The sequence below is a fragment of the Lampetra fluviatilis genome, chromosome 1 (assembly GCF_964198595.1).
Source record: "Lampetra fluviatilis chromosome 1, kcLamFluv1.1, whole genome shotgun sequence".
Taxonomy (NCBI): Eukaryota; Metazoa; Chordata; class Hyperoartia; order Petromyzontiformes; family Petromyzontidae; genus Lampetra; species Lampetra fluviatilis.
The window spans coordinates 38,424,350-38,436,422 of NC_136275.1; the positions used below are offsets into that span (position 1 = coordinate 38,424,350).

At 56.9% G+C, this 12,073-nt stretch overlaps 1 protein-coding gene across 5 annotated transcripts in view; it reads right to left on the bottom strand.

The window, feature by feature from the left end:
* Window positions 1-1,438: 1,438 nt before the first annotated feature.
* Window positions 1,439-12,073, bottom strand: part of LOC144935552 (uncharacterized) — an 86,689-nt gene continuing 76,054 nt past the window's right edge. For 4 of the 5 annotated variants that reach the window (XM_078862319.1, XM_078862356.1, XM_078862337.1 and 1 more), the window contains 6 exons: window positions 10,527-10,928; window positions 8,565-9,185; window positions 7,675-7,814; window positions 6,393-6,556; window positions 5,190-5,412; window positions 1,439-2,544 (listed from right to left, as the gene is read on the bottom strand). In XM_078862319.1, the coding sequence (XP_078718445.1) occupies window positions 2,408-2,544; window positions 5,190-5,412; window positions 6,393-6,556; window positions 7,675-7,814; window positions 8,565-9,185; window positions 10,527-10,928 (1,687 nt within the window). In that variant the 3' untranslated portion in view covers window positions 1,439-2,407. Of the gene's footprint in view, window positions 2,545-3,419; window positions 3,462-5,189; window positions 5,413-6,392; window positions 6,557-7,674; window positions 7,815-8,564; window positions 9,186-10,526; window positions 10,929-12,073 lie in introns of all 5 variants that reach the window. The other variant, XM_078862347.1, reaches the window with a different exon arrangement.

Sequence of the window (12,073 nt, forward strand, 5' to 3'; positions counted from 1 at the left end):
ACCGCAGAACTCCTGGATGCTGGACCCCCCCGCCTCCTGCGGGATTCCGGCAGAGGCAGGGCCCCCCACTACTCAGCGGGGCCCCCCTGGCGGTCTCCCTGGGCCCCGTCGGGTTGGGCCCCTGCCCCTCAGCGGACCGGGTGGAGGAGGAGGGCGTGGGGTCCTGGGATGCGGCTCCAGGCCCCGCCTGATGATGGGGGGTCCCCGCGATCCCTGAGGAGGAGACCCCCTGACCGGGACTCGAACATCGCCGCGTCGCTCTGGGGTCGCCTCCGCGTGGGCGCCGCTGTCCATGGTTCGCGAGCAGCGAATGCACGGCCTCGCTTCCTCCACTCTGACGAGGTCAACAACATCGACCTCGGAGACTTTAACACATTCCTGCGGAGGGAGCTGGTAGGAACGTTGGGTTGCTCGGTCAATGACCAGGGTCAACGGCGGCGTGGTGTATTCCGCAAATATGCCCGACTGTGAGGGTGGGCACAAGCCGGCGTGAGTAGGTTAAACGTTGAGTTTTATAAGAGCACCACGGAGTGACCAGCCCCTCCCCACCCAGCCCCACCTCTCCCACCCCCCACCCAGCCCCACCCTCCCCACCCAGCCCCTCCCCACCCTCCCCACCCAGCCCCACCCCTCCCATTTTTGGATGCACGACGGACAGACGGACATAATAATCCCCTGTGGGCTGGTGTAACTAGGAGGTTCCTACCAGTAACAGAGAGGCTTCTCCCGCTACCTATCTCGCCGTGTCTCACTCGCCCTGTCTCACTCAACATTGTCTCCATTACCCTGTCACTCATCCTCTGTCACTCACCGTCTCTGGCTACCTGTCCTCATCCTATCTTCCGCACCTTGTCTCGATTACCCGCCTCTCCCTCACCGTGTCTCACTCGCCACGTCTTCGCATCACCCCGTAAAATGCTAATGCCGAATCGCAGCATTGACCTCATCTCCCCGACTGCGCGTTCCGCCTGTCTTCTGCTTTTCTCACGTCGCACGTGAACGATCGGAGGTGTCCCCACGGCTCCTGCTATCTTCCACGTCATTGTCTGTGTCCAGGCAACTCCGGTCAGCCCAGGGTCACGGGGGAGCGGGAAACCTGGGTGTCAGGCAGTGGCACAGGCATAACGTGGTTGGCACGGGCCCAGGGTCTTACAGGGTGTCAGCCAGTGGCCCTGGCGTAGCGTGGTTGGCACAGACCCTAGTGCAAGGATTTCATTATTGGGGGCCCCTCGTACATTGCCCCCCTGTTGGTAGCCGAGTTCCTGGCTCCGTTTTCCCGTGGGCACCGGTGCCGTTGCACCGCCCGCACGCTCGATCGCCACGCGCCGCTGGTTCTCGACACACACCGCGCGCGCTCTGCACACGGCACGTAAACTAAGCAGGTATGTAAAACATGCAACCATGCAAAGCACACGGCCCACTGCCTGCGGTACACAACAACAGACCGTTTATTTTACATAGTTTACTTTTTGGAGTGCTCTTTTTTTGTTTGTTTCCAACCGCAAACCACGGACGCACACGGATGCAACACAAGTACCTTCATGGATATCCTCGTGACTGACGAACGCTATAAGCTTGAAGAATACTGCACACGGGTTTATTTACATCGCCAAGATTTACAATACAGCACACGGCACAGCGAGCTAACTGGCACTCATCTTCTCTGGAGTAACGTTCAATTCTGCCGCTCGAAAATACTTGTGTTTTTAATATATACTGCATCTACAATACATGGACATCAAAGATGACTAAATACTCACTGCTATTCGCAGTACAATCAATGGATATTATTATAATTTTTCTCATTTGTTATTTTTTTCCTTCTCTTTCCTGCGCGAAAAAAAAAAAACACAATCAAGTTCTATATTTGGCAAATCAAAGATGCTTTTGTCCAAAAAAACAAAAACAGAGATAGAGGCAAAGACATGCATTGGATATGGCAGTTGTTGGACCCGGTCACACCGCACGGCAACCGCGAGATAAACACCCCCACACCCCCTCATCCTCGGCAAGCACACATCTCGCAACAGCAGCAGCGTCAGCGTCGTTCGCGAAAGGCGAGCGGCGCTCGTTCTTGTTGCCGGCAAAAAAACACACACAAGGCAAAACGGGGCGGTGTAAACAAGGGGGAAGGAAGTGGTCCTCGATTGAGCCGGCTGAGGTCATTATCCCACCACGACGACGACGACAAAAGACGACGACAGAAACACGCACACCGCACGGGCATAATCCATGGAAAGTTTGATAATACTTCGTAAGATTGCGATGCAAACGGAGCGTTCCTTATTTACAACAAAAAAAACCTGGAGACGGACAGAGGAGTGGAGAGTGGGGCAGAGGTTTTGGGGGGGTGGGTTGTTTGGCGAGTGGTCGGGCCCGGCGCCGCTTGGTGAAGGCCGGGCAGCCCTCAGAATGCGGTGCTCTCCGCGTCAAAGTGCTTGGCGTGCCCGTTGCTGGGCTGGGTGCATGGCGTCGCCTCCAGGCACCTCTGCCCGTCCTGCCCGTCCGCCGCCACCGCACCGTGCGCCGTCGGCTGGCGCGCGCCTTCAGAGTTCGCGGGCGAAGGGAATGGATACAATTACAGTCGTGTTATCGCTTTTGTATTTCGTTGGTGGCGAGGTGAAATAAACCCGACGCAAAAACGTTGGCGGTGCGTTTGTTTTTAGTGTAGGTATTTTTTACTTATTTCGCACCGTACGTAGCCAACCGTGCTAATCGGAGGTGTGGGGAAAGGACAACAACCTGAACACAAAAAGCAGTTCTAAAGAAATCAGTTTTTCAATCTAGATGTAAAAGTGCATAGCTCCTGTGGCTTCCTCATAAAATGCAGATGAATTCGGTGTTTTATTCCCCCACCGGGAGCTCCTTCAGGAATTCAGCTCCAGAAGAAACTCCCAGCGATGCGGATCGAAACGTGTGTGATGTCGCGCCGCACGGAAAGGCAGTGCAACACAAAAACACGCCGGAGCACGACGCAGCAGCAGCAGCACAACCGCGACGAACCCTACGGAGCAGCGCGCGTGCGTTTACTCAGGGCAGCGATGATTCGGATGCGGTTAGGTTGTTGTGAGGGAAGCTTCACGCGCGAGCTACGCTCACGTGAGGCTCAGCAGTGGGAGGCAGATGAGCTCAACAACTCTGAAACTGTGGCTTACAATCGCCAGTGTTACATGCACAGCACCGGCGCACATCACTCAGCTGCGCATTAAACTCAACCTGGATTTCAAAAGTTGACAAGGGCTTATATTTTGACGGAATGTATATATATTTTTAAGTATTTAAAACATGCAAATAAAAAGCGATAAGCTCCCGATTTTAACCCCCCCCCGCAAATTGACAAACTGGGCCGAGGTTGAAGTTCAAGGCAACGTCAGCGCTATTCTGAATTCGGAAAAGTGTTCAAAGAAAGTCCATCTTACCCACGGCATCCTCGTACAACCAGAGCTCCCCCAATCAGACAGCTGCCAGACAGCAAGCGGGGGGGGGGGGGGGGGTATTGCAACGGTGAGAAAAGACAGCCGTCACCAAACCCAGCAAGCACAGAAGGGAGGCCCAGCTCATGGAGGCCCCCCCCCCCCCCCTTGGCGGGTGTGCCCTCGGCCCTCGGCCCTCGGAGCCAACGAAGCAATAGGTTATTGTGACGACAGCACAGCGGCGGTTTTACTTTGGCAGACATGAAAGGAGGAGAGGCGACACCGGCGAGGCGGCCTTTGTTAGGTTTTGCGCGATTCTGGGAAATTGGCAAATTAGCCTTTCGTTAATAATATTCCCTCTGTTTTCCCCACCTTTATCCCGATTGTACCATTGGAGTCACGGTCATGAGGTATATATGCTGAACCTCTTTCGCACTGTATGTAGCCAACCGTGCTAATTGGAAGTTAAGTATCTGTTTGAATGTCTCGCAGAACAGGAGTGTGACCCTCTATGTTAGAGAGTGGCCCACGGAAGGGGATATGGCAGAGCTACGTCCGAGATACTCTCTCGAGCAACCCTCTGGTCTGCAACGTAGAGGGCAGCTTTGTGCCACCCACTCTCCCACTGGGAGCAACGTTTGCCGCGTGATAATTAAAAGGATAGTTTAACTCTCAGAGCTGGAATTGAGCCAGTTATTGGTGGCAGAGGCCGAGTCCATGGACTCACTAAACTTATTGTCCTTCCCCCGCACCTCCGATTAGCACGGTTGGCTCCGTACGGTGCGAAAGAAGTTCAACGTGCTTTCATACCCCCAGTGTTAACCCAGCTGCTTGCCAGGATTCAAACCCAGGAGTCGCAGCGTTGGCAGCTCAACGTTCACACGCTTTTGTGCAGCCGATCGCAAGCTCCGCGATGAATTGCCATGCGCACAAACCGCGACGGAAGGGAAATTTCAAGGCATCCACCGTCGAGATGAGAGCTGACGGTCGACGACGAGAGGGGGGGTGGGGCATGTTGGAAAGTTGCACGGGGAAAAATGAGCTCGTGCATGGCCAAAGGTTGGAGATGAAACGAGCCTTCGCAAGATCCAGCAGGCGGCCATGGGGAATCAGCGCAGTAGTTTGTAAGCCCGCACGGCGCCCGCATGTACACGGCGCAACCTTGTGGCGAGACGCGTCATCACCACCGGCACATGCGGGCCCCGCAGTGCTCAGAGCACGGCCTGCACACGGTCAGCTCTGGTGGTAGTGCAGATGGCTGTGTGTATGGGTGGTAGTGCAGGTGGCTGTGTGTATGTGTGGGAGGGAGTGCAAATGGCAACGTTTGCTTGTGGTAGGAAAAATGGTAACTGTGCATGGGTAGCTGTTGGGGTTGCCACCTCCAAAAATACAAACAACTGAGACATATGACGGGAAGAAGAACAATATCTCACAATACTGGAAGAGGAGAGTGCTACATGTGTCTTGAGCCGTGCAGTGTTAAGCAACTGACAAAACCCGGGACCTTTAATGTCCCGGGAAGATTTACAAATCTTCCAGCACAAATATAAAAAAAACCCAGAGGATCCTGAGAAAAGCAGCATCGGTGGCAACCCCAGAAGTAAGTGCTGAGAAGGCTACGAACACTCGGTAGTGCAGACACTTCTCTGTGGTCGGCTGGTAGCGAACATCTGGCGGTAGTGCTGAGACAGCTGACGTGTACGGCAGGTAGTGCCCTCGAGGCAAAGCGGAGACTACGGCGTACACAGGCGGTCGTGCGGAGGTGCCGCCACTCACTGGTGGACATGCTGGGCCTGTGGTTGAGGATGGGCTGCTCGGAGCCCGGCGTCGTCGGGCTCTTAAAGTCCTGCGGCGCCGTGGTCGAGCCGGGGTGCAGGCCCGGGGGCTGCGGGGGCGGTGGCACGGAGGGCCGCTGGCGGGGTCGCGGGGTCGGGCGGCTCAGGGTCATCCGCCCGGAGCTCTCCCCGTCGGGGTCGGCGGGGGACAGCGGCGGCGGTTTCTGCCGACGCGAAGGGAACGCACGAGAGAACGAGTTGGCGCATCAAAATATAAGAATTGGTTTTACCCCTTTCTGGCAATAAAACAGGAGGTGTTAAGATGTTAAAACACCAAATTTAAACCTTTTGTAAGGAATCCTGTCTGCATTAACAACACGTACTTTTGCAGTAATTTTTTTATTACTTTAGTATAAATACATGTTAATTTTCATTCATATGTCGTTTGTTTCAGACTTTATGTGAACGAAAAGACACAAATTTGCCCGTTTTCTCATTGAAAATAGGTAAATTTCAAAACATCACTGTCCTGGTCACAAAAACAAAGTTTGTGGGGAATAATAGCCATCTTCTGTACTTTTTAGGCATAAGCAATTACGAAATAACACTTAATACCCAGGAACAAAAATTGTGTTACATACAATTTTTTTTGCATGTTCACCACAAGTACGTGTGGTTACTATAGATAGGATTCATTCCAAAAAGTGTTTTTTTGGAGTTTTAACATCTTAACACAACTGTTTTAGTGCCAGAACGGCTAAAACCTATTCTTATATTATTAACAAAACAATTTTCATTTTACCAGGTAAGGCTCTTTTTCAGAAGCGACCTGGGCACAAATGATAGCTCAACGAAGTGGCTCATCACGTGGACATTTATGGCAGCCAAATACTCTGAACGAGTGATGGTGATTCTAAACGGAAAAATCCACACGACCACGGGGAGAGAGACATGCAAACTCCCAATATACAGCAGGCGTCAGGGTTGGGATCAAAGCCACGACCATCTCTGCATAGCAGGCGATGCAGTTAACATCTCCTAGCCACCGTCGCCACGGGGCTCGCACTGCGCCACACGTCAAGACCGTTCTGTCCACTCTCAAATCCCTCGCAGGGTCATCCCGGGTTCAGCCTCCACGTCGCGTGAAGCCCCAATCCTCCGCACCCCGCACCACCCCCTACCCCCCCCCGCGGGCGCGACGTACGGGGGGCGTGGGGTGCGCCGCCTTGGTGGGGGGCGTGCTGGGCGGCGTGGACGAGCGGCTCGTCGACCCGGACGAGGAGGGCGGCTCGCTGCCCGGCTCCGCCGCCGGCAGACAGGGCGGCTTGACGGGCGGCTTCGGTGGCGGCGGCGCCGGCTTCTTGCTGGCTGCGGCGGCAGGGCGCAACACGGCACGGTCGGCACACGCGGGGGATACAAACGCGCGCCGGCCACACGTGGCGCGCGCGGCGACACGTGGCGCAGGCGTGTGCAGCGTGTGGCCATTTATGAAACTGCTATTTAAAAAAAAAATATTTTTTCATTAAACAAGAGCCCGGGTCAAAGCGCGAGCGACTCGGAGAGAGGGGGGGCGGGGAGCTACAGTTGTTCCGCGGACGACAAGCAGCGGAAATGGAAGGTGTATGGTCTCACTGCCCTATTACTCCTTTAGGGGGCAACGTTCGGGAACGTGGAATTTTTAGGCGATTGGAAGATGAGAGAAGGGGGGCATTAAAACTATTTTTTAAACGATTAAAGTATTTTTATTTTATCAGGCAAGGTCCACTGAGCTATGTAGCTCTTTTTCAGAAGCGACCTGGCCACCAAATGATAGCCCAATGAAGTGAGTTATCATCAAGTGGAAATGTATAGAATCTAAATACTCTAAACGCATGGTGATGTTGATTCTAAACGTGGAGGGAAAAACTGGAGGACCCGGAGAAAAATCCACACAAACACAGACAGGAACATGCAAACTCCAAATATACAACATGTGTTAAGGGTCGAGATCGAACCCACGACCTCCTGTATACCAGGCGAGTTAGTTAACATCTCGCCACCGTGGCGCCCCAAGTCTTCCCCATCCCCTTTCAATCGGTCTTTGGCGTTTATTCGTTTCACCACCCATGACCACCGCGCATCGCTTCCGCACCTGGGGGCTGGTGGTGCTGTCCCTTCACCATCTCATGGCCCTGAGTGGGGGGCCTACCTATGGGCTGAATGCGACCGCCACCACGAGAGAGGCCTATCGCGTCTAAATGCGCCACAAACGACATTTGTCCGTGACCGCAAGCAAGCATCTTAGCTGTACTAATCGGCTACCAGAGGGGTATACGTTAGCCCTGACAACCCCGTACTTTAATCAACGCGTGCTCATTCACAGCTGCCACGGCAAAGGCCTCGCAGTGAAAGAGGCGATCGACCTTCGGTGGGCTCAAGGTTTTGGATCGCTGCGTGAAACCCGTCGTCCGTCGCGCGAGTCCGCCCATGGGGGGCAGAGGCCGTACCTCTGCGGCCGAGGCCGGGACTGGGGCCCGACAGCGTCTGGTTGGCGCCGATGCTGAGCTGGGCGAGGCCGGACCCCGCGTGCGCTGGCAGCGTGCAGCTCTTCTGCATGGCGCTGTCCTTGCCCGAGCTCCTCAGTGTGCTGAAGGGAACAGCGGCCTCCGCTTAGAGAGGGCGGACAAACTACGAGCGGCAAGCACACGTACAGGTGTAGTACAGGTGCAGTACAGGGGGGTTTCAGCCGCAGGCGCCGCTGCAATGGTAGCGACGGCCATCGTGAGGCCGTGAGCTCAGAAGGTGAAGGTCAGAGATGGGAGATGGCGAAGTTAGTACACAGAGATGAACGCACGCACACGCACACACGCGCGTGCGTGCGCGCATATGGGTCCGGAGGACACAAAGGCAGGATGGGATGGAAGAAGCAGGCGAGTTAATCCGCTGGGCCGGGACGCCGTCAAACTCCGCTCATCCATCGGGGAGCGGCTGCCGCATGCGGGAATGGACCAGCAATGTCCCCGGAGCACGGTGGCCACGCACCGACGGCCCGGCGAGCCGCACCCTGGATGCGTTCTGTCCGCGATGCTTGGGCCGCGAGCGAGCGCTGGCGAGAGAGATGGCTCCAGGGGCATGCGGAGGAGGAGGCAGCGATGACGGTGATGCTATCCCGGCGCGACGCTACGCTCCGGCATGCACGGAGGGGGTTAGCGCCATGCAGGGTCGCACACGCATGGACAGGGTTCGGGCTCAGGACGACGGAGGACAGAATTTGGGTCGTCGCGCCGGGAGGATCCTCGCTCGCAACGGGAGGCACGGGGGAGACGCGACGCGGCACCGGGAAGGCGCCGCGGCGGTTTTACCAGGGCGATGGGGCTCTCGGGCGTGCCGTCGTTACCTATACAGACCAGGCCTGGCCTCTCGGGCGCAGCCACAGCCGACGGTGCGGCCGGAGGAGGAGCCGCCCCCCGTGGGCCCCAGCGTCCCCGTCGTCTGCCCGCCCAGGGTGGCGCGCTTGGTGAGCAGCAGCGGCGTCTTCATGTAAACGGGCGGCGCCGTGCCGGGCTCCGGCACGTGAGTGTCCGACGGGGACGGCTGCTTGGGAATCGCGATGTAGGTGGGCCGAGGGTTGTAGTTTATGTCATAGTGCTGCTGTTGATGCAGCTGCTGCTGCTGTTGTTGCTGCTGCTGCAGCTGGAGAGGGTGATGTTGTAGATGATGCTGAAGGGGGTGATGGTGCTGCTGATGCGGCTGCTGCTGATGCGGCTGCTGCGGATGCTGGTGGTGGTGGATCTGGAGCGTCGGTGGGGCACAGTGGCCCAGCGCCGCCCGTTTCTGCGGCGAAGTGGGCAGCGTGCTGGAGCCCCCGAACAGCCCGTCGGCCACGGGGGGCTTCGTTGGGTGGAATGAGCTCGTGGTGGGCGGGGGCCGCTCCTCCAGGGAGGAAGAGGAGAAGGAGGAAGAGGAGGAGGAAGGGGGGCAGTGGAAAGCCAGCCGCCTGGACTGGAGCCAGTGCTCGCTGTTAAGACACAACAAGGGAGGAGACAGGGCAGTGAGCCAGTGCTCACTCTTAGACACAACAAGGGAGGAGACAAGGCAGTGAGCCAGTGCTCACTCTTAGACACAACAAGGGAGGAGACAGGGCAGTGAGCCAGTGCTCACTCTTAGACACAACAAGGGAGGAGACAAGGCAGTGAGTCAGTGCTCACTCTTAGACACAACAAGGGAGGAGACAAGGCAGTGAGTCAGTGCTCACTCTTAGACACAACAAGGGAGGAGACAGGGCAGTGAGCCATTGCTCACTCTTAGACACAACAAGGGAGGAGACAAGGCAGTGAGTCAGTGCTCACTCTTAGACACAACAAGGGAGGAGACAAGGCAGTGAGTCAGTGCTCACTGTGAGACACAACAAGGGAAGAGACAGGGCAGTAAGCCATTGCTCACTCTTAGACACAACAAGGGAGGAGACAAGGCAGTGAGTCAGTGCTCACTCTTAGACACAACAAGGGAGGAGACAAGGCAGTGAGTCAGTGCTCACTGTGAGACACAACAAGGGAAGAGACAGGGCAGTGAGCCATTGCTCACTCTTAGACACAACAAGGGAGGAGACAAGGCAGTGAGTCAGTGCTCACTCTTAGACACAACAAGGGAGGAGACAAGGCAGTGAGTCAGTGCTCACTGTGAGACACAACAAGGGAAGAGACAGGGCAGTAAGCCATTGCTCACTCTTAGACACAACAAGGGAGGAGACAAGGCAGTGAGTCAGTGCTCACTGTGAGACACAACAAGGGAGGAGACAGGGCAGTGAGCACCTGCGAAACGAGTGGGCTGACAGGCGGGCATGGCCAGACACGGGCCGGAACCGTGAACACCTTGGACGCAACGGCCCGCGATTGACTGCGTGAGCACGGCAAACGCAAAAGCGGTGCGAGCAATTTCACCGCGCCGATCGGTGAAGATTCCCCCCCCCGTCAACATTAACGCCCTCGGTTCAAGATGACGTCACGTGAAAATGCGGTCCACCATTGTCGCCCAACGTTTTTGCCGCCCCTCCCATTCAGTACATCTGGAGGCACCCTGCAGCAGGGCAACCCCGGTGGCAGCTGCCCCTGCGTGTCACAAGGTGAACAGAGCAACGCCCTGCAAGCGGGCATCAGTCTACCAGTAGGGGGACATTTTGCTACGCGGCTTCCAGATTTAGTCAATTTGTAAGTAGATTCTCAGATTCGGCAAAAAGTGGATTGCGAAGACTTAGAACGGCTGGACTGGACGCTGCGGGTGCCGCCCGGGTGCCCCCCCCCCCCATCCCACCACCCCCCACACGTTCCCCTCCCCGGCACGACGTCATGCACTCACTCACCCGGCCTCCTCCACGTGGTGCCGCGGGACGACCGGCGGCGTCGGGGCCGAGGGCGCGGCGGGGGCGACCGTGGCGGCGGAGGGGGTCGCCACCACGGGTGCGACCGGAGGAGTGCTGGGGGGCACGGGAGGGACGGGCGGCAGTGGGGGCGCGGGGGGCGCGGGGGGCGCGGCGCCGGCGGTGGCGGCGGCAGGGGGGAGCGGCGGCCCGGGGCTGAGCGGCGATTCCAGCGGGGTGGCGTCGGCGCCGGGCGACTGCTCCCCGCCGGACGTGGACGCCGCACGGCGCACGCTGCCCGAGAAGCCGGGGGGCCCCGCGCCCCCCCCGCACAGCGAGCTCCCCGAGCCCATGGGGCCCCCACGGCGCGCCATCCAGTCCGTGTCCATGACGCGCACGCCCATGCTGCGGGGGTGGGGGTGAGGAGGAGGCAGATCAACACGGAAGTGCCCCGCCACAGCCACCGCGGTCGCTTGAGAGCGAGCGAGCACGCCGGCCACAGAGTCAACTCGCTCGCGGGCGCCCCATTTAGAGACCGGCCCACACCGCGGAAATTAAGCGCATCCGAGGTGACGAGATGTTAACTACCTCGCCTGGTATACAGGAGGTTGTGGGTTCAATCCCGACCCTGACGCCTGCTGCTGTATATTTGGAGTTTGTTCTCTCTCTCCCCGCGGTCGTATGCATGTTTCTCCGGGTTCTCCGGTTTTTCACACCATATTTAGAATATACAAGCGTTTAGAGTATTCGGCTGCTATACATTTGCACATAAGCCGCTTAGTTGAGCTATCATTTGCGCCCAGGTCACTTCTGAAAAAGAGCTATAAAGCTCAGTGGGCCTTGCCTGGTAAAATAAAAAAAAGTTTCAAATGTGGCATTTCCATCCCTGGCTGTGCGCCACCAATGCAGGGGAGCACTTCCGTATTGCTCATTGAAAAGAGGACGGAACCCAAACGCTGCAGAGAGTTCTTATTTAGTCGGTGTGCACAACAGTGACATCACGGCCGCTGGTGTTGCAATCATAACAAGAGTAATAAAAGGGGATAATTGTAACCGAGCACGTTTGGTGTTTGTGCCGTTCTTACATTGCACGGCTCTCATTAATAAAGTCTGCAGTCAGCTCACAGTAAGGAGCAATTGTTGCTCCGCGTGTCATCCCAACCGATGAAGTTGTTGGGGATACATTTTTCGAATTTGCCAAATTTGGAGCCCGATTCCAACGCGCAGTGCCCCACCGATCTTGAACGGCGCCAGGGGATCCTTTCAACGTCCCCTGTGATGCTGACAGCTCCTAGTAACTCACAGCCCCATTACAACCGCGGACCGACTGCAACGAGCGGTGAACGTGGCTACGGCTGGGCCCTAACCGCAACGTCGCGCCCCAATGCAACGGGGCCATCGCGCGGGACGCTTTTACAACAAAAAGTGACGCCGCATTCAAACTCGAAGGCGTGCGGAGAGAGGCCGATCAGGCGGCGCGAAGCAATCGGCCAAGGAAGGAATCTACGAAGATGTCTACGATCGTGCGCTGCATCCTCCCCACCCCACCA